This window comes from Osmerus eperlanus, chromosome 10 (assembly GCF_963692335.1).
Source record: "Osmerus eperlanus chromosome 10, fOsmEpe2.1, whole genome shotgun sequence".
Taxonomy (NCBI): domain Eukaryota; kingdom Metazoa; phylum Chordata; class Actinopteri; order Osmeriformes; family Osmeridae; genus Osmerus; species Osmerus eperlanus.
The window spans coordinates 3,007,911-3,034,920 of NC_085027.1; the positions used below are offsets into that span (position 1 = coordinate 3,007,911).

General features: G+C 45.8%; 3 protein-coding genes across 8 annotated transcripts; 2 read left to right on the forward strand and 1 right to left on the reverse strand.

Moving 5' to 3' along the window:
- Positions 1-7,436: 7,436 nt before the first annotated feature.
- hdgfl3 (HDGF like 3) lies at positions 7,437-11,235 on the forward strand. Its single transcript, XM_062471464.1, has 6 exons — positions 7,437-7,820; positions 8,469-8,545; positions 8,685-8,823; positions 8,914-9,078; positions 9,851-9,985; positions 10,365-11,235. The coding sequence occupies exons 1-6, from the start codon at positions 7,737-7,739 to the stop codon at positions 10,389-10,391; spliced, it is 627 nt and encodes a 208-aa protein (XP_062327448.1). The 5' UTR covers positions 7,437-7,736; the 3' UTR covers positions 10,392-11,235.
- On the reverse strand, positions 11,228-16,067 carry LOC134028107 (transmembrane 6 superfamily member 1-like). 5 transcript variants are annotated; one of them, XM_062471459.1, is made up of 10 exons: positions 15,838-16,067; positions 15,593-15,696; positions 15,397-15,498; positions 15,145-15,244; positions 14,849-14,931; positions 14,160-14,278; positions 13,722-13,826; positions 13,557-13,649; positions 13,341-13,460; positions 11,228-11,948 (listed from the first exon to the last, which is right to left on the reverse strand). In XM_062471459.1, exons 1-10 carry the CDS (start codon positions 15,927-15,929, stop codon positions 11,754-11,756), a joined length of 1,113 nt encoding a protein of 370 aa, XP_062327443.1. In that variant the 5' UTR covers positions 15,930-16,067; the 3' UTR covers positions 11,228-11,753. The 5 variants fall into 5 exon arrangements, with proteins under 5 accessions (XP_062327443.1, XP_062327445.1, XP_062327444.1 ...); XM_062471461.1 differs by lacking the exon at positions 15,838-16,067 and having other exon boundaries at positions 15,401-15,515; XM_062471460.1 differs by lacking the exon at positions 15,838-16,067 and having other exon boundaries at positions 15,397-15,515.
- Positions 16,068-16,376: 309 nt separating this feature from the next.
- LOC134028063 (BTB/POZ domain-containing protein 1-like) lies at positions 16,377-21,001 on the forward strand. 2 transcript variants are annotated; one of them, XM_062471389.1, is made up of 8 exons: positions 16,377-16,981; positions 17,206-17,362; positions 17,912-18,017; positions 18,157-18,354; positions 19,341-19,470; positions 19,586-19,673; positions 19,790-19,936; positions 20,253-21,001. In XM_062471389.1, exons 1-8 carry the CDS (start codon positions 16,563-16,565, stop codon positions 20,409-20,411), a joined length of 1,404 nt encoding a protein of 467 aa, XP_062327373.1. In that variant the 5' UTR covers positions 16,377-16,562; the 3' UTR covers positions 20,412-21,001. The 2 variants fall into 2 exon arrangements, with proteins under 2 accessions (XP_062327373.1, XP_062327372.1); XM_062471388.1 differs by having other exon boundaries at positions 16,378-16,981; positions 19,278-19,470.
- The last annotated feature ends 6,009 nt before the right edge of the window (positions 21,002-27,010 follow it).

The window sequence follows — 27,010 nt, forward strand, 5'->3', positions numbered from 1 at the left end:
CCTCATGTGATGAGAGTGTGTTGCTCAATGAGCATCAGCCCAAGAAACGACGTGTTGGGATTGTTTCTGGATTACAGCTGTCTGCTGCCCTTTCTGTTTTCAGTCTGGGAGAAATATCCCTTTCAACTGTTTATTGGTAAAGAAAAAAACAAAAGAAGAAGATTATGTCATTGTTGGGATTTTTGTGTGTAATGATAACATGAACATTGACACACAGAACATATTTCTGAGTGTACACCACAATGTCGATGTATGTCAAAAATGCAAGAACTTTGGATCAACACTTGCAACATCTTCGCCAAAGTCCTGCATATCCACCCTTGACTGGTCACCTCCACCCCAGTCTGTCACCTCCACCCCAGACTGTCACCTCCACCCCAGTGTGTCACCTCCACTCCAGTCTGTCACCTCCACCCTTTACTAACCACCTCCACCCGTGTCCCCTCCACCCCAGACTGTCACCTCCACCCCTTACTAACCACCTCCACCCCAGTCTGTCACCTCCACCCCTTACTAACCACCTCCACCCCAGTGTCCCCTCCGCCCCAGACTGTCACCTCCACCCCTTACTAACTACCTCCACCCCAGACTGTCTCCTCCACCCCAGACTGTCACCTCCACCCCAGACTGTCACCTCCACCCCTTACTAACCACCTCCACCCCAGTCTGTTACCTCCACCCCAGACTGTCACCTCCACCCCTAACTAACCACCTCCACCCCAGACTGTCACCTCCACCCCTTACTAACCACCTCCACCCCAGTCTGTCACCTCCACCCCAGACTGTCACCTCCACCCTTAACTAACCACCTCCACCCCAGACTGTCACCTCCACGCCTTACTAACCACCTCCACCCCAGACTGTCACCTCCACCCCTTACTAACCACCTCCACCCCAGACTGTCACCTCCACCCCTTACTAACCACGTCCACCCCAGTCTGTCACCTCCACCCCAGACTGTCACCTCCACGCCTTACTAACCACCTCCACCCCAGACTGTCACCTCCACACCTAACTAACCACCTCCACCCCAGACTGTCACCTCCACCCCTTACTAACCACGTCCACCCCAGACTGTCACCTCCATCCCAGTCTGTCACCTCCACCCCAGATTGTCACCTCCACCCCTAACTAACCACCTCCACCCCAGACTGTCACCTCCACCCCAGACTGACCACTCCACTTCCGAGCCAGTCCTAACAGTCACAGGGGTTGTGTATAGAGAACATAGATTGGTTTAATTGAATTTCCAGTGTCCTCCAAGGCACCAGGGTATACATAATTCCCTTATCCACATCAATGCAGGCCCTCTGCTGGGCTCAGTGAAGGGCTGTGGACCTGCTGTTAGCTGGCAGGATCTGCCACAATCAATTACACAAGCCTTGTTAAATAGACCCTCTGATTTCCTGCTATACACTCCCTCACACTGGCGGAGGATGGTTACAGACAGAAGCAGTGAAACATGTAACTCTCTTGGATCACTGTTCAGCCGAAGCACAGTTTACAGTCTAGGTTGTCTTAGAGGCCCTGTCCTAAACGGTGTGGCTGTAGAGCCTGTCTATGAGAATGCTGGGTCCACAGTTAGCAGGGATCTTGTGATTAGGGCTATCAGTAGAATGGCTGAGTGCATTCCCTTACACTAACCACACAACCACACTGCTTACCCAGCAGGGGGGGGAGGGGGACGGCGGCTTTCATCTGGCCACGCTCAAGCTCCTCCACACCACTTTGTACACACACACACACACACACACACACAAAAACGCAAGCACAATTACATGCACGCCTCGTTCCAGTTGTTTACAAAATAAATGTGTTTTTGTATTGTGATAGTTCATGTTTCCTTTGAAATTGTACAACATAATTGTTAAATACATGAATGTACCAATGTCGTTTTTTTTCTTCTAAATTCCCTTTCCATAATTTTTTAAATTCCTATCTAAAACCATTTGATGAAAATAATTATATGCTATTTTTATAATACAACAATATCAAGGATTGAATTAAATTAAAATGTATTTTTATTTATTTTAACTTCATATAATTATTTTAAATTGTTGAAATAAAAGGTAAATTGATATAGCAGTCTTCCAAATACTCTCTGACTCTTAACTGTATTAAATTATCACTGACTAAGTGTCTTAATTTCACACTGACTTAAACTGTCTAAAATAATCACTGACTTTAACTGTAATAAATGCTGTCTGGTTTTAACTTGATCACAGAACAGTATCCGATCACACATATTAATAATGATAGTCATAAAAAACACGTACCCATTTAATAGGGTTTTATTTTAATGATGGTGTTGGAAAACTGACCATGATTTAATTCTTTGTTGCCCTTTCAAATCTTAATTGATTGTATATTGAAATGTTGTTTTGTGCAAAAACATATAAAAGGAGTAAATATGCCCCTCTGCTCCCAGGCCTACCAACTAAAATCGTATTGGATTTCTTAAAGTCTTAAACACTTTCTGGCACACTTATTTGCTGAAAGTATTTTCATTCTCCTGTTTTCACACTGAAAAAAAGGATCTTTTGTGAATCTGTTAATACAAAAATATATATTTGCTGAAGTTCCTAAAAGCGGCAGCTCTTTCTGACACCTTCTCAGCTCTAGTATTTAAGATGATTTTCTCTTTTGTGGCTCGCTGTATTGAGGCAGGTTTAAGTGCCTCGACGAAGCTCCTCTTCATTGATGTGTTCTACTCTCTCCTATGGCCTCTCTTTCGTCTTCACCACTGCATCCCCCCCCCAAAAAAAGATGTCACTGTGAACTCCGACCCCTTCCAGGTCCACATCCACTCTCCCTCAGGAAACACATGCCTGAACAATTAACTCTCGCACTGCCATCAATTTATCCTTGGAGGAAGAAAGAACTGAGTCACCCAGGTTCAAGCAAGAAGAAGAAAAAGACCGATTTTTTGAGAAAAAACTGTTTTCTGTTTTTCACAGCCGTACCTGTCACCGGACTGACGGAGACACACTCTCAAGGGGTTCTCCATTCATTCAGCGGCGGCCGCCTAACTGCACTGCTAACAATGGCAGGGAAGCATGGGGGTTGTGTTTATCCTTAAATCTGGGGCCATTAAGTTCGACCGGTGTCATGACGTACGTCTGCGGCAGGTACATCTGTTTGTGAAACTTCCAGGAGTAGAAGGGCCGCCGGAGAGTATTGATCCCAGTCACGCATCAGTAAGTGGTCAGCATGACTCCCAAGGCGGCGTGACCCTCCCTGTTTGAAGCGGCGCCCCCGTGTGAGCTCACTCTGCCTCCACCCCCCTACCCCCCGCCCCCCCTCCCCCGTAGAGACCCTATTAGAGGCTTGGAGGGCCGTGGACCTGCTTTTTAAAGTTTTCAAGGAAACTGACAACACCAAACATCGTTAACAGTCTTGCTGTGCCCGATGCTGTCAGAGGAGCAGAGTGGGAAGAGCTCTAAAAGGAATAAACAAGAAACCAAGCTTTTAGATTTTAAGAGGCTGTAATTCTTTGAGGGGAACTTTTATATCAAGTACATCCTTATATACGACACCTGTCATGCTAGCGCAGAGACAAAGAGGGAGGCCGGGAGATACAGTGGTTTGATTAGTTCGCCTCTCCTTTGATCTAGGGGCGCTGGTGGGCTGGTCCCAAGGTCAAGGGGAGTCAGATCACTGGAGAGGACTACTGACAACCAGCACTGAGGAGTCCTCGCCCTCTTTTTTCCCTCTTCATCCATCCCCCTCTTTCACCTTGATTCTGGGGATGAGTGGAGAGCCCTGCCTGCCAATTAGTGCCAATCAGGCCAGCAGTGAGCTGAGGTGTCAGCAGCCAGGCGGAGGGTCTGGGACTGGGACCACCTGGCTGCAGCTCACATCTGGCCTCCACGCCCCCCCCCCCCCCCCCCCCCCGACAGAACCAGGCCTCACTCCCACATCTGACAGGACCGGGCCCAGAATGCGCCTAGATCCCCAGAACCACACCGGAGTCTACACCGTGTGCATTGGTTTATTTATGTGTGTGCATGTGTGTGTCAGTGTGTGTATGTGTGTGTCAGTGTGTGTTTGTGTCTTTGATGGAGTGGTTTCCAGCACATGCCTCTGCCCACTGCAGCTCCCAGTACGGAGGTTTTGGCCTCAAGTTCTTTACAGAAATTGCTGCTGATCACTGCTCTAAATAATGCATTGCAGGGTTTTTGTTATGTAAAAAAAAGTTGTCTTTTAGCCATGTTGGTGGGACAGTAATGCCACCTGACAATCGTTCCCCGCAGTCTTGACTGTGCACTGCAGACAAGAGACAAGCTCTGTGTGATTGACAAGGACAAAAAGAATCCCATTTATGTTTTTGAATTGTCAACCACAGCCAGGGGATTTGGACATGAAGGATGAAACAGTGACTTTGACTACAAGAGGTAAAGGACTTAAACATGACAAGTGTGATTAAAATATCCAGGAAAGTCACTTAGGGCGCCACGGTAAGAGACAATCTCAATAAGACATTCAATTATTTATAACATCAGGGAGCGTGGGGGCCACTAGTTTCAAGGCCAAACGTATTTCAACCGAAGCTCACAGTTTTTAAGGAGTGATTTAGTCACACATAGTTTAACAAAACCAATATTACTGTTCAGTCAATACTTAACAGAGATTTCAATTGTGAGAGAAAAACCCTGAACCCCTCAAACAGTGATTTAGCCTCCTCACGTAGCCCCTTTGAAGCTCATCTTAATGTTTAATTCCCCCCCGGGGAACACAGTGTTCATCCCACCTCTACCTTTTAGGAACCCTTCAGCTGCCTTGGCTGTCTATACCCGGTCACTAACCAGAGACATGTTGTTCAGGATAACTACAGATTATTTGAATCCTTTCCTTATGAGCTTTGGTAGCTGTTGGGCGAGTGGAGGCCAAATGGGAATTCTGTAGCTTCTCAGCCACACCAGTGAATTCTCATGACTGTGATCCACTTCAGTGAGCTATAGTGCCGTGCGCCATATAACAGTACAGTATAACTGCGTGGACTGACGATGTGAGGGTACAAAATGTAGGATCGGTGTTTCGCCCGGAGTGAGGGCAACAGTTAAGTGGTGCAATGTGCTCAATCCCACAGACACCTGCTCCCACACACACTCTAATGGTACCAGTACTTTGGGCCTCTATCCAGTCAAATGGCCTTATGCAATCAGCAGCATCCTCAACCTCTCTAGACTTTGGAATGACCTCATCCCGGCACAGTTTCATGTGGGGAAGTTTAGCTTCACCACAGACTGCCAGGCCAGGCCTGACCAGCCCACACTCCTGCTAGTCAGTTCAGATTGTTTCAGGGACCTGGACCTTGGAAGGAGAAATCTTAGACAACAATTTGCAGAGGCCAGACCTTCTGGGCCTTGCTGGTCTCTTCATATCCCAGTCATGTTTTTTTTAATTTTAGTTTTTTTGCATGTGAAAAGCAGTACTATGTAATCGCTAATAAAATGTCACTGGGAAAAGACAGAGTACTTTACTTGTCTACAAAATGAACAGTTTCCATGTCAACTGTGGGCCCGTGAGGACATTCCACAAACAAACACAAACGCACAACACACACCAACACACACACCAACACACACACCAACACACACCCACATACACTGTCCACTGTAGCCATGTTTAGTGGTCTGTGAACGCAGCAGGAGTGGATGTGAAACGTATCAGTGGCGTAGTCACCCTCCCAGCGCCGCGAGCAGCATGGCGCTCGGACACCCATACCAGATGCCGAGTGCCCTGGGCTCCGAGCATCCCTACGAGGGGAACAAACCCAGCGACCAGAGCGGGGAAATAAGCACCTGTCATGTGCCAAGTGAAGTGTTAAGTGCACAAATTGTGGAGGCGAGGGTGATGTTTCCGCGGGGGTGACAGCTCTGGGTCTGGGTGCCATGTCAGGCCCTGGCAGATCATGTGGAGCACCCCCCATCCAGTCACGTCCCCCTCCCCCCACCCCCACCCCTGCCGACGCTGAGGGGCACAATGGCAACTACTATTTACTGGCTGTCTGCCTCGTTTCCTCACATGCATCCTGGCTGGGCATCGCAGGGCTATGGGGGTGCCCTCCCCCCTTCCGCCTCCCCCTCCTCGTGTCATCGCTGAGGGGCGGCAGTGGCAAAACAATCTCCAACGAGCATTTAGATCGTTTATTCAGAGCGCCGGGTGTCAGCCGCGAACCAAATTGCCCACGTTTGTACGCCTCTGTCCTCTCTCGCCTCATCCCTGAGGTTGGGGACGAGCGAGAGACCGTAGAAGGTGTTCTCCTCTGGTGTCAAAGGGCCTTTCCGCAATCTAACATTAATGCCACCTGAAGGCCCAACACTGGACAGTGTGAAACTGTGAAATGTATTATAAATTGAGTGAGCCAGGGGCTTGTGGCTGAGAAGCACTGGTTGCAGGCATTGTTGTGACTATGGCTGTTTAGGATCATGGGAGTTGACAGTGCACCACTGGCAGCCACAGACTGCACATTCAGCTGGCTGCTTGGACCAATGAACAACTGTCACACAGCAAGAGGAATACGAGAGGAATACTTAGAGTTTCAAAGAGCGTTTTCAACTGTAAAAACCCCAACAACAAAAATGGTAGGCCCTACCAATGCACTAATACCAAATGTACAAAATATTGGTTTCAAATAAAAAATATTTCAAATGCAATATTAAACTGAAAGGACAAATGACAATTTAGACAGACAGACAGATAGATATAAGCCGAGGGTAAAAGTGGTAAAAGCTTGGTAATTTACAGTTTTTGTCTGAACTGATAGGCTATCCTGATCATAGGGGGGAACTAGAGAACAGAGAAGAACGCCGTGAAGCAGTCCAAACGTTTACTCACTCTGCTTCCATCTATAGGAAGACTCGTGAACTGTTACAAACATGATTATTAAAGCGTATGTTATGATATCATACGATCCCACTGCCACCTACTGGAATCTGGAAGATGCGTCGATTTATTATTAACAAATAATCATACGCTACAACTCTTGAAATTCACAAATCTTTCCATAGCCTGTGGAATAGGATGTCCTTGAAAACAAGGCCAGAAACTTCTCACAGACTCATTTTCATTAATAATGTATTTTTATGTATAGCTTTCAATTAAAATATTTTTTTTGACAAAATTATAAACTATTAATCAACATTCCTGGGCTATACCCCAAAAAACTGGTTATCGGTTCAACGTGTAATTCAAAGATGATAAGAAAAAATTATCTACGCAATTTTTGGTATAGCTAAAAAGTGGATTCCGTTATCAAACATATTAAAATAAAAAGTAAAACCTGACATACATTTGTAAATGATCGTTATCATTATTATTTTTATTTAGCATCCACAACTATAACATTTTAAAGGTTTGAAACAGGTAGGTTATGAATATTTCTATTATTGGATAGTTTTTATAAACTACAGACGCACCAGACCTCTGCTGTCGTAGTGACGATGTTGGCAGTGTTAATGCGACTTTTATTTTGCTATTAATCAGTAGCACATGGAGAAACACGGTCAGCTTTACTTTAGGATTTTTAACCGTAACCTATACTGGCTACATACACACATTTTTTGTGCGTGTGAGGAGATCCGCCGTTACCAGGCCTGTTCCTCGCTTAAATTATTTATTTCCGTGTAAACTGCAGTCTTGTTATCAAAACATTGATGGTCGATAATTCTCTCTGTTGAGAAGGACGAAAATCACCAGTAAAAAATCGTATCATTGGAATATTCACGGAAAAGATGGCTCGACCACGGCCGCGGGAGTACAAGGCTGGAGATTTGGTTTTTGCAAAAATGAAAGGATACCCACACTGGCCGGCGAGGGTGAGTATGTGATGCAGCCGAGCTGAAAAGAAGGGAGGCGGGGTTGCCTAAGACAATACCACCGATGCTTTGGGACGAATGCTATGGAGCTTACCTCCGGTTTTACCATGCTCTCATGCCGTACCAGTTACACCTTTACACGCCATGAACATATTCCCGTCCTCTTTTACATTTAGTCATACATCCAAGTCAGATCCTATGGTAAATAAGAAAATATGTTTCGTAGCTACAACATCTACGTCAGGAAATTGTAGGGTGAAATAGAGTGGCACGCGGTAGGTAGGGCACCTCATACTTTAGCCTGTAGTTAATTTCCACAAGACACTAGATTTCCAAAGGCTTTAATGAATTACTAGAAGGTGCACTGCTGTGAGCTAATTAGCTAGGGTTGCTCTTTAAAGCCTGCTCCCATCAGTAGTCTATTGGAATAGTGATTGCTAGATGAGCACTTGACCCTAGATAACCGGGTAATCCCTCGTTGGAATGAGAATTATTCTGAATCAAACTATTACGTTTCGTGCAGCCAGTCTTGATACATTGGTACAATGGCAGTAATTGAGCAACTGTAGGCTAACTCAAACATGTGACAGGCTACTTGGTTTCGCTGGGGAGATACAGTAGGATTGTGTTTGTATTTCTTTCTTTCAGATTGATGAACTTCCTGAGGGAGCAGTCAAGCCCCCCGCTAATAAATATCCAATATTTTTCTTTGGAACTCATGAAACGTAAGCACGCTCGCATCTTCAGGCCTCAGGACGCTTTCTCTGTTTGAAACACACATATTTCACATTCAATTTCAATAATCAATTTGGGAAACACGGAAGTACATGTATGTTTATTTTCTCCAATTTTCTCCCTCCTCAGCGCATTTTTGGGGCCCAAAGATCTCCTTCCCTACAAGGAGTACAAAGACAAATTCGGCAAATCCAACAAGAGGAAAGGGTTCAACGAAGGCTTGTGGGAGATCGAGAACAACCCTGGGGTCAAGTTCACTGGCTATCAGGTCAACCTGGATCCATCCTTACTACCTCACGTCTCACAGAGCACCGGGCTGTTTCCTAACTAATAAGGGAGTGTGTTTGTGTCCAAACAGGCCACCCAGCAGCAGAGTTCCTCTGAGACAGAGGGAGAGGGGGGAAATGCGGCCGACGGCAGCAGTGAGGGAGAGGAGGGAGACTCCATAGGGGAGGAGAACGACCAGGGCAAGGAGAAGGGAGACAAGGCTGCTTCCAAACGGAAAAACACGACCTCTTCCAAGGTACCTGCCTGGCTGTTACTCCACCCTGAGGGGGGACCTACTGGGTGACAGTGAGGCCCATGGCCGACCACCTCTCTTGGTGACCTCGTAAAGGCGTTTTGGTCTTTAGGTTTGTGGTAGCCGGTGGCGTAGAATCACATTAATCCAATCAACTGTCACCTTCTGTTCGTATGCAGGGTATCCATAGTACATATGCGGGCTGTTATCGAAGGACTCTGTGCTGGGTGGTGTGTGAGGGAGCTGGTGTCGCACGTGACCCTGTGTCGGGTCCGCTTCAGAGCCGAAACTGTGCTAGCATGAGCAGAGCAGTAGTAAGGGGGTGGGTTGTGGGTAGACGAAGCACTGTAGATCGAGGCAGGTTGAAAAAGTCACCCACAGCCCAGCTACCCACTCCTTGCTTAGCAACCGCTGTTGCCTAGCAACTGCAGGGTCTCCATTACGCAGGCACATGCAGGACATCCACCGGAATGTAGCTCCGCTTGCCGCTGCTACGGCTGCATTGCTGCAATGGATCATTCAGCTTCAACACTCTCCTATCACTGCTTTAGTTAGTTTTCATAGAAGAGTGTTTGCTGTTGTCTATTTCCTACACAAGTACCACATAGGTGTTATACTCATGTCAGTGTGATTTTAAACCATGAACTGCAAGGGGCAATACAGGGTCGCCATTTAAAGGTAGAATAAACAATATTGGCTACGCAAACGACTATGAATACACTGAACATAAAACGGTTGTCTGCGGGCTCATGGTGTTTGTCTGTGCTCGTCCCAGAAGTCATCGAAGCTGTCGAGGATCTCGTCCGGAGAGGAGGACCTGGAGAAGGACGGCAAGCAAGATGACCAGAGGAGTGTGTCAGAGGCGGGAGACCCTGAGAACGACATCATCCAGAACACCACGGACAGCAAGGTGACCAATCCCCCACTCGACTGTCCCCGTGCAGTATCCATATATGTCCACCAGGGGGATCCTTGTACACAACTGTGGTTTCATAAGTGTTTATCGCTTGCTAGTACTTACCAGGTTATTCAAACAGGCTTGAGAGGTATGTGTAGGGAGTCAGGTAGCTGAGCGGTTAGGGAATCGGCCTAGTAATCAGAAGGTTGCTGGTTCGATTCCTGGCCGTGAAAATGACGTTGTGTCCTTGGGCAAGGCACTTCACCCTACTTGCCTCGGGGGAATGTACCTGTACTTACTGTAAGTAGCTCTGGATAAGAGCGTCTGCTAAATGACTGAATGTAAATGTAAATGTGTGGTCACATGGTTCCTGTTGTGTGTTCTCTTCCAGAACCAGTTGCTCAGAGAAGAACACTAGGCCACGTGGATTCATCGACTTGGGGACAGGAAGTGATTCATTTGTAGCCTTGATATTAGAATGGTGAAACTTACATTAGCCCCTTCGGTTTCATGTCCGTCATTCATCTCCACCACTAACAGCACCATAGGTTTCATCTTGACCGCACATGTCTCGACTCCGGCCTCGGCGCGCTCACTCGCCTGCCATGTCAACCTGGCTCTTTCGGAGCCTCTCTCTGAGGCTTAGGGCCAATGAGAGAGTCCGCCCAGTAGTGTTGCAGAAACCACCTCATACAGTATCTAAACACAGTGTAAGATAACCATCAATCAATATTTATACTGACCCCCCCTCGCCTACACCACTGATCCTAATGATGACATGTCAACAGGTGTAAGTTAACAGTGTTGTTTGATAAGACTGCCATGAATATACAGTGTGTGCTCTTAAACGATCTATGATATATGTTGGTTATAACAGTGTGCTTATACCTCTTATTGTAGCTTGAGATTGCTTTTCTGGAAAAAAGGGTAAAAGGGTTGGGTTTCCAAATGGAATTTCTGTTTGTCAAACATGATCCACATCATTCGCTATATGTTACTCTTTTATGTAACCTGAAAAAAAGAATGGACCAACGTAGATATGTCTATAAAGTGTTTGTATCTAAATATTATCTATATAGTTTCATTTTGCTGTAGAATATAGCAGCACTATTCTACTGGACGGCTCTAGGTATCTGCATACATCTGATTTCTGTGTCTGTGAATTGATTCACTGTACATTTTAAAGCCATTTTATAGGTAGGTATTTGACATGTGTGGCATGTTCCAACTGTTGTTTCTTTTTACATTCACACATCTTTAGCTGTACAGACCTGAATAACATACACAAGATAATCCTGTTCTACAGCATACAGATTGTCTCATGACATACAGACTGTGTTGCAGAATACAGACTGTCTAATATTGAGTGTGCAGTCTAGCATTGAGGGTTCTTCCCTCCATCTTCCACTCATACATCTCCTGTTTCCCAGTTGCATTTCTTCCTCGTATCTCTTCATGATAAATGAGTCTTCACGAGATATTGTATTTATTTTTTTGATAGTTGATTAAAGCACTGTGTGATATGTAAACCCCATACAATTTTATTTTTGTTACCTTTCAATCTTTGTTAAGCACGTAATTTGAACATATTTTACATTTTCAAGGTTTGTAGTTTAATGTAAACTGTTTTGCTGTTTATGGATAACTTTTACAGAATAAAGTCATTGGAATGCAGTCCAAGTGTTGTTTTTACTCATCTTAAACACCCTACAAAGTCATAAAAACCTTGATTTGTGGCTTTGCACAGTATACACATTTAATGCAACTATTACTCTTTCTCTCACACACTTTTCTTGTTGAAAGGAGGGTCCCTGAAGAAGAAGGCAGGGTTGGTGACACAGCGGTAGCAGAGGGCCTGAGGCACCAGAGTATACAGGACGTTCACCAGCAGGAACACAGCCTGGCTGTCAGCAGGTACTCTGTAGGAGAAGGGTGTCCGTGTGTGTAGAGACGCTCCGATGTGAGAGAACTGAGCCTGGGAGCAGAGAGCGGGTCAGGAGGGAGTTAAAGGCAGGGTAGGCAATGTTGTTGAGAAGCACTTTTTGTCATATTTGCCGAAAGTAACTTCATGTCTTGATAGCACCCAATATATCTAAAGGTTTGACGGTAATATGAAATAATTCCAACATCTGTGGGCGTTGCAATACTGTAATAAACACAACCAATCATTAAGGGGTACCCTGACTATTGATTGTACGGGCCACCTGTCTGTCTACCTACCTACCTGGGCGCACTCTGCCCCTCCACTCAATACTCGTTATTGTAGTTTTGTGGGAGTGGCTTTCAAGGGAGGAGGTGGGATATTTTGGTTTGAATTGTGTCAAAAAGAAGCTAAAATAGCTTGATTCGTGCAACTTGCCAACCCTGCCTTTAATAGAGGAAAAAAAGACAAAAGAGGAAGATGAATAAAAGCGAACAGGAAGAAGAATGCTTCCAGTAACTGTATAAACCTAGCCACATGTCATGTCTGTCCTGAACCGCCAGATTCCTGATCTCTGATGCTAGAGGACACTGTCAGGCACTCTCTCACAAGCCATCTCCAACTCTGCCGCTAGAGGACGCTCTCCTATCTGACGTCCTCAACGGTGAAGGGATGTTGAAAAAGACGTACGAGTCTGTCTCATAGCAACACCGAACTGTGTTTGTCTATTTATAGCCTGGCCAGGCGCCCGGCATTCAGAGAATGCCACCATTCCTCTTGGTCTGTCGTCATCCTGCTGGGAACTGGACCCCAAGCAGAAGGAACCACTCGGCTCGGCAGAGATCAGAATGCAGCGAGACAGACTCTGGCTCTGCTTTCATGGCCTTCCCTGGATGTCACGAGAGGCTGTGTGGAACCAAAGAGATTCCTAAAGGATCTCTCCTTTAACTAAACTAAGAACAGTTAGTCTTTTTTCTGGGTGACCTGCACAACCATGACCTACTTTCTCAGAAGGGCATGGGAGGCCAAGTACATGGGAAAGCAGAACCTTTTAAGTGATGATAATACGGTACCTTTGCAAGAAAGTGCTGCAGTGTGTAAGTCATTTCTATTACTTCCCAGCTGGGAGGTTGGCCGTGATAAGGGTTACCCTCTAAACCTTTGTTATTTAGAACAACTCATAGACTGCAGGTATTAATAGCTGTGGTCAGAGTGCTGTCTGGCATCTGTATTCCATTTTAACCTTGATGAGTGCTACCATCTTTCTCAAAGGGGTCAACTCCCACAGCACACACATGGTGAGCGTAATGCCTGCTCCCCTTTGTCCGGTTCCACTGAAGACAACATTCAGGGCAACTCAAGATGCTCTTTTTCAGTTAAGGTATACAGACAGTGGTCAAATGGTTCACATACATCCTGCCACATAGTGTACCCTGTCCCCCTCACCTGGGCGATGGCTCCTGAGTGCACCAGGGTTAGATCGGTCATCCAGTGGCAGCCTGGCACCAGCAGCCCATAGAGGCAGAGCACATAGTAGGGCCCGGAGTACAGCATGCTCACCAGCATCTGCCACACAGACACAGCCATTATTCATAGTTACTCACAGGGTTGCTGCACTCGAAGTTCCTATACAAACGTGTTTAAGCGCGTTTTTTTGTTTACCTGTATTCTAGAGTAGGCAGAGGGATCTTTAAGGTAGGGCTCATAGAGCTGGCTGTATTCCTGACACCATTCAGACGGGCAGTCTAACGCCACCTAGGACACACGGTTTGGTGAGCTGCCTTCTCACACTGCATCATCTGCACTCACACCGAGAGGCATGCTCACCAGGCCTCGGAAGACACAGAAGATGGTGGCGGGGATGAGGCAGAAGGCGAGCAGGAAGTCCAAAGGTCTCTGGAGAAGATTCTTCTTCTGGGCTTCCTGGACACTCTGACGAGAGAACAACACGGCAGTTGTTCCTTTGCTATCTGATGTCGGCTGTGGTGGACAGTTTTAACAGTGTTGGGCTCCTGTACTGATAGGTATAGGGTGTCAGATCGCTTAGCGGTTAGGGATATTAATCAGAAGGTTGCCGTTTCGATTCCCGGCCATGCAAAATGACGTTGTGTCCTTGGGCAAGGCACTTCACCCTACTTGCCTCAGGGGAATGTCCCTGTACTTACTGTAAGTCGCTCTGGATAAGAGCGTCTGCTAAATGACTAAATGTAAATGTAGGTATACCGCTACAATTAGTCACAGGGCCCAGAAATGTTGGGCTCTCACCATTGGCTGGGCCTCCATGGTGCAGGGCTGTCTGATGATGCGGAAGCAGGCCCACACAGACACCAGGATGTAGAGCATGTGGAAGAGGAACAGAGGGCTCATCTGGATCCCATACTTCCCTGCAGATGGAGCAGAACTAATCTGTAACTAGACATTTTTAAAAGACAGCTTAAAACCTACCTTTTTACCAAAGCATTTAACTAATTTGATCTCAGAAGGGTTTTACTACTTTTATTAGTTATATTATTGTTTTTATAGATTTGGTATTTTAAAGATTACTTTTATCACTTGTATTATTGTTTTTATTGTTTTTATGTAAAGCACCGTGAGCTGCAATTCTTGTATGAAATGTGCTATATAAATAAAGTCTTCTTATTATTATTATTACCTTAGCTCTGTTTCATAACAGAGAGAAGGTGTGTCGTGGCAGGTAAAAATATATTTCTGGTTGACCATAGAAATGAACTCATAGGGAACGTAATTAGTATTGGAAAATGTTGCCATATCAACTTCAATGGTGAGAAATAGCCCCTTATACTGTTATCTGCTTTGTCTAAACCCAATTATGGTCTCACCGAAGCTTTTGCCTGAGACTAAGTGCCTTATTGTCACATGACAAACATATGTGTCATGTATTTACTCAGAAAAGTAATCTGCTTTAAACAATCCATTATTATTTCTGTGCTTACCTACAACATTCCCTGTATTTAAGACAATGGCATGGATGAGGAATGAGCCCATCCAGTACAGTCCAATGGCTCTGTAGCTGGCCCTGCAAACACACGGCACTCCTGAGGACAACAACATGCCTTCCAGAAGAGGTGTCTTGACTCTCAATCCATCTGGGACGGACGTCAGGTTGGCTTCCTTAGTCAACTTTGCCAACTTTGGACCAGTATTAGGAGTCATTAGCAAGGTGGTAAACATGTATAGGACTATCAGGAGTTGTTGGGGTGACACAGGACTGTAGAGAAGAAGTACCTACCCCCATGTTATTGCTGCCACTATCAGAAGGTACATGAGATAGTGGGCACTGCCATCCCAGTAGGAGGTAATGTGACCATGCGCAGTGTTGATGTAGGGATCTGCCTGGACAGCACATAGACACAGTCACACATAAACATTCTTCAGACACTACAAAATAATAATACATTTGTTAAAGACGAGGCTCGTATTTTCTGACACGATCTCTTATTGTGTGCACTCACTCACAGCACAGTCTTCCTCAGGTAGATACTTGCCTTCTGGAGATAGTAGGTCATGAAGTCGTCAATGACGCCGTCCTGCTCCAGCGCTATGATCAGGTTCATCACACTCAGGAAGGTGTAAACAGCAAACACTAGGGGCAGGACCAGACTATCCATACTGAAGGCATCAAATGAGATGGTCTATTTAAATTATTTAAATTATTGATAATAAATATTTTTTCTTACCATAAAATAAAGGGTCTTTAAGTGCTTTCTTTTTTATTAAAAAGTACGCTGATATCGCAAGTATGAGAAGGGTTGTCGATCCAGCATAAAATACTGCCTCGATGCTGAAAGTTTAACAGTTTAGTTAGAAATACGCAAACGCTCTTTGCAATTTTTAATCCAATCTCAATCCATTCTAATTGACAAGGCAACAAGATACATTAAAGCATTGGTAACAACCAAATCATAAATTGTCTCTCACTCACCCGCTATTGTAGACAAGGGAATTGAATAAATAGGAGACGGGTATGGACATCAAGGACAAGACAAAAACTCCTGTCCCAGCCGACGCATTCATTGCCAACTGCTTTTACGTTTAGAAACTCAAAAGATTTATTTTCACTACTAGACAATAATGTTTTGAATTGCACAGCATTCAACTGAAGAACTAAAGCACTATAGTATAGACAACAGCATCGTCTTGACGTACAACACAGGCACTCGTGCACGCTGTGACACACGCACGCACACACAGTTAATCCCTCTGTCGACAACACGGAAAAGGCTGTAGCTGTAAATTAGGTGTTTATGACAGTGGCAGGTTCGACATGGCGGAATATGACGATGGTGCAATAATGTCTTAGCTTCAAAACTAAAAAGATTACGTTATGTTAAACTGCCATATTGCACAAAAATGAAATTTTTAACTTCTAGCTTTAACTGATGGATGAAATATTGCCTTCTAGTTGGTGTTTGGAAAACACCATGTGAGCGTAAAAATAGGTCTATCTATTGCAACACAGGAAAACGCGTCAACCCCGGAAGTGTACATCATTTCTGGATTGCGCAGAGCAAGTAAACAACAAGACAAAGTGATGGTCCGTTCTCCTGGTAAAACCTGTAAATAGACCGTAAATATGACCAATTGACATTATAGACGTTGGACAGTGTCGACGTAATAATATTTCCGCTACATAACCGTAACAACACAATGGCTACAGGAGGTGGTGGTGACGGACCCGCATCAAATTATGAAGAACAAGCATCCAATTTCGCTCGTTCTGGAGCGGGCAGGAACGTCGCAGCGGTGTCGAATGCACCGGTCGCAGTCGCAGCGGCACCGATTTGTCCCCCGTCTGTGGGCCTACACCGGGAGCCTATGTACAACTGGCAGGCCACAAAGAGCTCGCTGAAAGAGCGCTTTGCGTTTCTTTTCAACAATGAACTACTAAGTGACGTTAGGTTTATTGTAGGGAAAGGAAGACAAGCACAGAGGATACCAGCCCACAAATTCGTTCTAGCTGCAGGTAGTGCTGTATTCGACGCCATGTTCAACGGTGGTATGGCCACAACCTCGGCTGAAATAGAGTTACCCGATGTTGAACCTGCTGCCTTCCTCGCTCTGCTAAGGTAAACAAACTGAATGATAATTATCTCTTTTAAGTTTGTCAGTGGCCTAGAACGATAACGACTTTTTCCAACAACAAGATACATTCTTGTCATTCTCAGTCTGTAAAAAACATTTCCAAATATATACACTGTGTATATGCACGGTCTTAGTCATTTCCATTTGAACGTATTTAACTTGTTCTGATTGGCCTCATTGTGCCCTGGGTGTGTGTATCCTGATCCAGGTTCCTGTACTCTGATGAGGTCCACATTGGTCCGGAGACTGTGATGACAACTCTGTACACAGCTAAGAAGTATGCTGTCCCAGCCCTGGAGGCTCACTGTGTGGACTTCCTCACCAAACACCTGCGAGCTGACAACGCCTTCATGCTGCTCACTCAGGTACAGACACTGAACCAGGGGCGGACTGGCCGTCGGGAGAGTCGGGAGATTTCCCGAACGGCCAGTTAAACGGCCGTGGCATAATCCAAAAAAAATAAAATGTATAATAATAATAAACGGTCTTGGGCCGGTCTGTGTTTCAAAGTCCCGGGCTGTGTTTCAGTCCCAGTCCAGACCTGTACTGAACCTTTCATGTCAGCCACTATTCAAGAGCAGTGGAAGTGGAGCATGAGTCATAACATGAAGCCATAAACACTTGCAGAGCTGACATGGGTAGCAGACTATTCTATTCTCAAAGTCATTCCTCTGTGTTTTGTGACATTTCCTTTGCTAAAACATGTTTGGAACATATTCATTAAGTCCTTTTTTTCCCCCACTGGAAGTTCCCAGTGTGACAGTTTCCAGTCTGTGGTGTGCGTAGACGCCTAGCTGTCATGCAGTCATGCGGCCTACCTTGTTCTGTTCCCAGTGTGACAGTTTCCAGTCTTGTGGTGTGCGTAGACGCCTAGCTGTCATGCAGTCATGCGGCCTACCTTGTTCTGTTCCCAGGCAAGGTTATTTGACGAGCCACAGCTGGCTAGTCTGTGCCTGGACACCATAGACAAGAGCACAGCGGACGCTATAAACGCAGAGGGCTTCACGGATATCGACCTTGGTACGGCAACACCCGTTTTTGGCCCTCGAACTGACAATAGACTAATGTTCTTAATCACTATAACAGTTTTAATCTTCAGGGCTCTTGGATCACAGTGGATCTGATGTGTGTGTGTGTGTGTGTGTGTGTGTGCGCGCAGACACCCTGTGTGCGGTTCTGGCGAGAGACACTTTAGGGATTCGAGAGAACCGTCTGTTTGGGGCGGTGGTGCGCTGGGCCGAAGCAGAGTGTTACAGACAACAGCTTACCCTGACCTCGGAGAACAAGCAGAAAGTTCTGGGGAAAGCTCTCACGCTCATCCGTTTCCCGCTCATGACCGTGGAGGAATTTGCTGCAGGTGGGCTGTCTACCTTCTCAGTGCAAAGCGTATTACAGTATTTTTCGGACTATAAGTCGCTCCAGAGTATAAGTCGCATCAGTCAAAAAATGCATCATGAAGAGGAAAAAAACATATATAAGTCGCACTGGACTATAAGTCTTTTTTTTTAACAAAATACAAGACCAAGAATAGACATTTAATTTGGAAAGGCAAGTTATTCAACTACACAATAGCACACAGAACAACAGGCTGAATATGTGTCCGGTATGTTAACGTAACACATTAACAGTTATTCAGCTACACAATAGCATAACATTTTACATTTACATTACATTTAGTAGACGCTCTTATCCAGAGCGACTTACAGTAAGTACGGGGACATTCCCCCGAGGCAAGTAGGGTGAAGTGCCTTGCCCAAGGACACAACGTCAGTTGGCATGACCGGGAATCGAACTGGCAACCTTCGGATTACTAGCCCGATTCCCTCACCGCTCAGCCACCTGACTCGCATAAAGAACATACCTGGGAAGCTGAATAGGATAAATTAACATAACAAGCTAGCAAGTCCAACAAGCAAGTTACCGGTAAGATAGTTCACCAATCTTCCGATCTCATTCCACATCACTGAATCCGTTGAACTCGTTAGTTCATGTCAGTCAGTATGCAAACATGTTAAATTATATATATTTTGATATAAATCGCACCTGACTATAAGTCGCAGGACCAGCCAAACTATGAAAAAAAGTGTGACTTATAGTCTGGAAAATACGGTATATGCTTTGGGAAAATGAACATCATCCATAGCAACATTCATCCGTTCAATTCATCCACATGAACATTCATGAACACTACCAAATATCTATATTTATTGTGATAATTTGTGTCATGTGTCAAAAAATGTAACCATAGAAACCAGTCTGATATTCTCTCTTGTGCAACAGGGCCTGCCCAGTCTGGGATATTGTTCGATCGGGAGGTGGTAAATCTGTTTTTACACTTTACAGTAAACCCCAAACCGCGGGTAGACTACATAGACAGGTCTCGCAGCTGTCTGAGGGGCAAGGAGGGCAGCATTAATAGGTTCCAGCAGGTTGAAAGTCGCTGGGGGTACAGTGGCACCAGTGACAGAATCAGGTGAGACAGCCTACCTGGACACCATAGAGGATTAAGGACACCTGAAAAGGCTGTGTTGTTAGCAGGAGAAATACTTTGATTAACATTCTCTGCTGGTTGTGGTTTTGCTCTGTAGATTCAATGTAAATAGAAGAATATACGTGGTTGGGTTGGGACTGTATGGGTCCATACATGGGCCTACAGACTATCAGGTCAACATACAGGTTAGTGGATTCATTTGGAAGTTGAAGACTATTAACCCCCCCCCCCCCCCCCCCTTCCCCACTGTGTCAAGGGGAAGACAAACAAAACATGCAAAATCCACCTTGTGTTCCTGTAGATCATGGACAGTGACAACAGCCAGACGCTGGGACAGAACGACACAGGCTTCAGCTGTGACGGTTCAGCCAACACGTTCAGGGTGATGTTCAAACAGCCTCTGGAGATCCTACCTAACGTGAGCTACACCGCTTGCGCAACCTTGAAGGTGAGCTTGCCCGACGGCTTAACCACAAAACACACCTGCAGTATCACTGTCTGTAACCCTACCTTCGTGTGTGTGTGTGTGTGTGTGTGTGTGTGTGTGATAGAGACAAAGAAAGTGAGTGGGCACGTCTTGAAGTATTGAGAGAGCCACACCTCTCTAACCTCAGAGTACTTATGTTATGTTATGCCAGGTTACTTGGCGTTGTGTTGTCCTAAGAATTTCAGTGCCCAGTCTGACTTTGTGTTGTTCTGTGCAACTGACAATAAAAGACTTGAAACTTGAGTTTGAACTAAACTGCCTGTCTGCTGTATCTCAGGGTCCAGACTCTCACTATGGGACGAAGGGCTTAAAAAAAGTCACCCATGAGTCTTCGACAGGGACCAAGACAACGTTTTTCTTCTTCAGCTCTCCTGGGAATAACAATGGCACTTCAGTGGAGGATGGCCAGATACCTGAGATCATCTACTACACCTAGATGGAACCAGCTGCCACCACTCAGCCTAACTTGTAACCGCTCAGAGAGTTCAGGCTGTGTTTTCTGTTGAGTGTGTGTTTGTTTGCGTGTGTGTATTTGTTTGAGTGTGTGTGCGTGAGAGACAAGAGAGAGAGAGAAAGAAAGAGAAAGAGAGAGAGAGAGAAAGCAATCTTAGAATGGCATTTTTGTTTGATTCAATCTGGACGGTGAAGTATCTGGTTACTGCCTTTTGGTCGCCTTCCTCCAGGAAACACGACAGAGGCCTGTCTGCATTGGTCAAACTGCAGAGTTACTCTGATGATTAAAGTTACCACAACTTCATTTTGTTTTTGCTACAGGGACCACCTATGTTCCACACCTGTGCTCCACCTGAGTCCTGCTTTCTGTTAGTGTCAGGATTCCCGAGGGGGTTTCCATGGTGAGGATTATTGTTTGTACAAAATGTGAAAGTTTGGACTTTTAGACTACATGCTGTCGATGGTGTAAAATGTTCTGCACTTGTCATCTACGAGAAGAACATTGATATTTGCTGAATAAATAAAATGTATATTTGTAGGTTTTCTGAATAAAATTATTGGTTTTCAAATGTGTTCAATGAACCATTCGAAATCAGTTTGTATCTATGCCGAGAATCATCTCTCGAAACACACCCGAATGCCATGTGCTTTCTGTTTGTGCCACCAGAGGGTGCCAAAGGAACAAAGACCACAGAGATCCATTAAGGTTTATAGCAGTGGTCACATGTACTGCATTTAACTATGAAATTGACAGAAATACATCAGCATTAGTAATTAAAGCAGTTATGTTATCAATTGTAAGTAATGACTTCTGCAGTCATTTTATATTGTAGGACTAGAGTGATATCAAGGACAATGGCTGCTTATGCAAACAGCTTGTCATCACAAACCCAGACACTGAGTGTGTCTGTCAGCATTATACAGCCCCCTCCTCGTCTCTAGTCCAACAGCATCTACTGGATTTTTCATGTGAACATTACATAAAAACCTGTCATCCACCATCAAACACAACAAGCACTCCAGATGACTGGAGATCTTTCGAGTGTTCTCTGCAGGAGAATGACTCAGACACAAGCATGTGAGTCAGCAGCACCCCTGACACCTGGCCGCCCACTCCTCTACCCCACTCCTCCACTGGATAGTCTGATGTCTGCCCCTCCAGGCGACGTCTTGGCTCGCACAATAACGACATGCGATTAGACAACAACTAAAGGAGGGACACGGACCACCTCTGCCGACTGGAACCGAGCGTGTGTGAGAGTACGCCCCGCGTGAAGGATATCATTAAAAGTGAGCTGAGAAGCCGTATCAGTAGGCAGACAAGGCACACAAAGACGATGACTTCCTTGTCTGTGTGTGCGAACAAGTGGGCAGAAGGAGCAGCAGAAAAGGCAGTCTTCTACTTCAGTTGGACGCCCACGTAGACACCCTGAACAGGAGGCTGGGGCTTGCCTCGGCTGTCCCTGGCCTCGAGCAGCACAGCTCTCTGGGTGTGTGGGAAGGAGATGCAGCCCAGTGTTGAAATGCAGTTGTGTTGGAATAGTCCCATGTCCTAATGAGATTCAGCTTCTCTCCACCCGTACCAGAACATTCCCTGGAGGGCATTTTGAGACACCTGCGTCCTACAGTATTCTGTCTTCAGAATAACGGCACCACCAAACTTTCCTCCCACCGTTACTTGACTGTGATGAACTATTAAAAGGCGCATGTGGAAGCCAACAACTTGGTCTGTGTGAGTCCAAGCAACTGCTGCCCACTTGCATGTGTGCAAAGATACCTGCCAAGCAGGCATGGTTCCCCTTCATGCTACCCTTCATGTCATGTCACTGGACAGTTCACAGAGAGAGAGAGAGATAATGTATGTGTGTGTGTGTGTGTGAGAGAGAGAGAGAGAGAGAGAGAGAGAGAGAGAGAGTGTGTGTGATAGAGAGAAAGTGTGTGTGTTAGAGAGTGTGTGTGTGAGAGAGAGAGAAGCAGTGGCCAGGGCTGTCCAGCGGGCCATGGTTGTGTAATCTCCACAGAGTGTTGTGTGATGCAGCCTGGGTTTGGATTATCACCACACGCAGGACTGCTGACCATGCTCAACCTGCCTCCGGCCCCACTGCCCTGAACATGTGCTTCCACTCTCTCCTGTCTGTGCTGTGTGTGAGAGAGCTGTGTGTGTGAGATAGGTGTGCGTGGTGTATGTGTGAGAGAGGCGTGTATGTAGTGTGTGTGTGTGAGAGAGAGAGAGAGAGAGATAGGTGTATGTGGTGTGTGTGTGTGTGTGTGAGAGAGAGAGAGAGAGAGAGAGGTGTGTGTGTGGTGTGGTGTGTGTGAGAGAGGCGTGTATGTGGTGTGTGTGTGTGTGAGAGAGAGAGACAGAGAGAGAGAGAGAGGTGTGTGTGGTGTGTGTGTGAGAGAGAGAGAGAGAGAGAGAGAGAGAGAGAGAGAGAGAGAGAGGTGTGTGTGAGAGAGGTGTATGTAGAACGGGCAATGCCCACCTCCACCCTAACGCTTACTGGCACTTGTTTCCATTTGGTTTTGCTTTATCGAACTGCAGGCATTACATCATCACATCGTCGCTACAGAATGTATCAGCCCATGAAGAAGAAGCCACTGCAGACTGGATGGTAGACTGGAGCAGAGGACCTGCTAGTATGACTGAGGCTGACGGGCACAACATTTCCATAATCATGGAGCCACCAAGCACACATGACTAGAATAGATATGATCCATATTGTAGTGTGATGAGCATGAACTCCATTTTCTACCTGCAAATATGAAATATTGTTTGGACCGGGACATCTCCGTGGCTTTCTTGAGCCTTGTGTGCTAGGCCTTCAGCCAGAGGTGCCGGCTATGCAGCGATGCAAGTGGAAACAGGATTCATTAGAGGGGTTTTTTCGCCTCATCTGCACGTTGTTGATATGATTGACTCAATCGCATCACGCTGGGAGCATGTTACACTCCGAAAAAGTAGGTTTCTGTGGAAACACGGATGTCTGCAGAACACAAGAGCACATTTCACCTTTTTTCTTTTTTTTGACAGGAGAAAATATTGTCATTCCATTATTCCAGGAAGCATACACTTGTTCACTCAGCCAGCTCTCTGCTTCCTCTGTCACACACACACACGCGTCTCGGGTTCCAGCACACTGTCAGGAATACTGACGACATGTCAGCCTTAGCCCAAGGCTCAGCACTGTTCCTTAGATATAAATAGCTCTGAATAGACTGAACATCAGACATAAACACATCTCAGCCCACACACAGCCCACACTCATACACATAAGTACACACAAATACACACACTCATACACATACGTACACACAAACACACACTCATACACATAAGTACACACAAATACACACACACACTCATACACGTACGTACACACAAACACACATATATAATATATATACCATACACATATAAATATCTATGAATGATTATGTTTCTAATCATAAGTGGTACAGTGGTGTCTGGAGCTGCCAGGCTGACACAAGCAGACAGAATCAAACTAACAACTACAGGAAGTACAGGATCTTTACATATCTGGTTGGAGTGGCTGGATCGTTACGATAAAGAGCGTTCATTTTCCATAGGAATCCAAAGAGAACAAGACATTATCAAAGCTAATCTGCACACAATTGCAGGGTTTGTTTTTAAATATTTGTGTGGTGTGTGTATGTGTGCATGTATGTATTTGTATGTGTGTGTCATTAGTGACCCTTGTGTGAAGTCATGGGGTTTTAATTCAACATTAGAGGCCAGAGCAGAGCTCGAAATGAAACGCTCTTCAGCTCACACACGTCACATGCTACATTAGCACGCCCCGCTGCCCCGCTGCCCACTAGAAGCTGGATGGGCCGCTGCACCCTTCGCCGCTCACCCCCCCCCCCTTCACATCCCCCACACCCGACACCAGATGTAGGTCGTTGAATGCTGCAGGGGTGGATGTGGTGTGTGAGAGATGGCGAGACAGAGAGGGAGAGGGAGGGGAAAGAAACAAAGAGAGAAAGAGAGAGAGAACGAGAAAGGAAGAGAGAGATCGAGGGAGAGAGGCAGATAGAGAGAGATAGAGAGAGAGATGGAGGGAGAAATAGAGAGAGAGAGAGAGAGAGAGAGAGAGAGAGAGAGAGAGAGAGAGAGAGAGAGAGAGAGAGAGAGAGAGAGAGAGAGAGAGAGAGAGAGAGAGAGAGAGAGAGAGAGAGAGAGAGATGGAGGGATGAGTGCAGCCTTAAAGACAGGGCCACAGCACACAGCCACTGCTGTCACATTGCATCCCCACCAACACACCACATGAGTCCTGACAGCCCAGCCCAGCCCAGCACACTAAGAGCACTCAGAAACGTCTCTCCATAGTGCCCTCTCTCTCTCTCTTTCTCTCTCTCCCTCTCCCTAGCTGAGTATGTATTTTTTATTCTTTCTGTGCCTTTTCGTCCACTGAGGTCTGTTACTCCCACACACCACTCACAGCCGACGTTACATTGAACGGGTTTTTAATGATTTAATGGCTGCCCACTGTGATGAGGGCTGGTATGTATGTAGTGTCTTAAAGCAGTCTGCGACACGCTCTGGCGGTCTTGTCTCTGAGCCCATGTAGCCATGCACAAGAGGACTGTCTGCCCTGTGTACGCTGAGCAGGGCTAAGATCAGCACACTGCTCTCTCCAACTCAAACACAAACTGTGCTGCTGGACCTGTGTGAAGATGTCCATTGTTACACTGTGTTCTCCTTCTGTTAAGTGTTATATTCTCATGTCTCTGGTGTCTGTCAGTCTTCCCTGCTAATCAGGCTCTGTAACACTGTCTTTATCTCCTCATTGTTTTGGCTGTCTTCATCTTGCTCAGAGGTTGAAGTCTAATTTTAACTGATTGCAGTGGTGAGGCAGTTAGTCCCACTGTGTACCACCATCTAACTAGACCCCCCACCCTACACATACACACACACACTACTCTTGCCTTGCTGTCTTCCTGCTCCAGCTGAAGTCCACAGGAAATGCTCACAGTTTGGGGGGAAGAGAAGAACAGCACAGCACAGTTTCCTGCATGGGATCAGTGTCAGACCCGTTTGTCTTCTTCGTGATTGGACCATCACCTCTCAGGGATCCAGATTTTCCTGTCTGCTGGTGTTTGGTGTGACCTGACATCCTCTGAACAGTTAACCCGAGCCCATTCTGAGGTCATGAACATGTTCATCTTTCTGTTGATGACATCAGACCAGATTAATCACTTCTGAGTCATTTAAATGCATTGTTTTTCATCATATGGCAGACCATTAAAATGATGACCGAAGCCTCAAGCAGATGTTAAAATGGTGAACTGAGGTTATAGCAGATATTCCCTGGTATCTATATGTATGTAAACTGTAGGGGTTTAACTTTATACTATATGTCAATATGCATGTACTGTGTATAGAGTACTAATCCAATACTACAGGTCTACGTACACAAGATCCTAGTGCAATTCCACAGATAAATGTGTATCTATACTGTAGGGTCCTAACCTGTACATGAGTTTAGTACATCTCACTGGCTCTGCACACTTTGTTAGTCATTTTCATGGTTTTATTTCTCTCAAGTTGATGAATGATATACAAAAAAGTGACACTCCTTGCTTACAGTAAAATAACTTGGGATGTAAGAAAATAGATCAAGTCTGACTGACAGCCTTTTCTGTCATTTACAATGATTCAGATTTAATTTATGTCAGTAACACATCCAGCCCCGCAGGATATGACAGAGATTAACAAATCTAGACATCAGTAAAAAAAACTATACACCCAAATCATGATGCATACCTTGCCTCTCCTACATTAATTAGTTTATCAAACATTTGCAAGGACTTTCCCCACACATAGAAATACCATTGAATCGTGGATGGCAACAGTTGCTATGATGACCATCTACTCGAGGTATGATTGAGTTGAAATTTGACATGTGTACATGTATACAGCAACTTCACCACACGGTCAAAAATCTCTGTCAAGTTTAGTAGCGGTCATGATGTGGTCTCTGGTTAGGTGAATTGTATTGCTGGTTATAGCTGTGAGATCCGGGTGGATGCCCACTTCCCTGCCCTCGACCCCCATGATGGTCTCTGTCTTCCGAGCGCTGGTGCCCGCGATTCTCCCCCCCCCAGCCCCGGTCCCTGTCCCGGTCCCTGTCCCCCCCCCAGCCTCGACCTCCTCCCCAGCCTCTGTCCCTGTCCCCTCCCCAGCCTCGACCTCCCCCCCAGCCCCTGCCTTGGTCTCGGCGGACGCGATCCTGATACCTGGAGGGAAAAAGGAGAGAAAACACATTAACGTTATCTGATGAGATGTGACAGTGAGTTGAGCGCTGGTGGGAATGTAAGACGTTGTTGATGTGTGTAGGGCACATGCATGTGTCGTGTGACAATTTCGTTAGTTGTGTTTTTCACTAAATGGGCCTACCTGTTGTCTCGCCCTCGTGAATGTCCGGCTCCGCGACCCCTCCAGTCCTCTACTAAAGGAGGCGGGGTGGCTGGGCGACTCAGGTACGCCTGATACTCGTCGTCTTCAGTAGTAAACCGGTGGGCAAACATCTCCTCGTAGTTTGGCGTAGCGCTAATATCCGT

Excerpts from the sequence above, each read along its gene's own strand:
- hdgfl3 (XM_062471464.1), top strand. The coding sequence starts at position 7,737 with ATGGCTCGACCACGGCCGCGGGAGTACAAGGCTGGAGATTTGGTTTTT. Across the intron at positions 8,546-8,684 it reads TTCTTTGGAACTCATGAAAC|CGCATTTTTGGGGCCCAAAG; the intron begins GTAAGCACGCTC and ends CTCCCTCCTCAG. Across the intron at positions 9,079-9,850 it reads AAAACACGACCTCTTCCAAG|AAGTCATCGAAGCTGTCGAG; the intron begins GTACCTGCCTGG and ends TGCTCGTCCCAG.
- LOC134028107 (XM_062471459.1), bottom strand. The coding sequence starts at position 15,929 with ATGAATGCGTCGGCTGGGACAGGAGTTTTTGTCTTGTCCTTGATGTCC. Across the intron at positions 14,932-15,144 it reads GTGGCAGCAATAACATGGGG|GGCCAGCTACAGAGCCATTG; the intron begins GTAGGTACTTCT and ends GTGTGTTTGCAG. Across the intron at positions 13,827-14,159 it reads CCATGGAGGCCCAGCCAATG|AGTGTCCAGGAAGCCCAGAA; the intron begins GTGAGAGCCCAA and ends TTCTCTCGTCAG.
- LOC134028063 (XM_062471388.1), top strand. The coding sequence starts at position 16,563 with ATGGCTACAGGAGGTGGTGGTGACGGACCCGCATCAAATTATGAAGAA. Across the intron at positions 17,363-17,911 it reads CCTTCATGCTGCTCACTCAG|GCAAGGTTATTTGACGAGCC; the intron begins GTACAGACACTG and ends TTCTGTTCCCAG. Across the intron at positions 18,355-19,277 it reads CGTGGAGGAATTTGCTGCAG|GGCCTGCCCAGTCTGGGATA; the intron begins GTGGGCTGTCTA and ends CTTGTGCAACAG.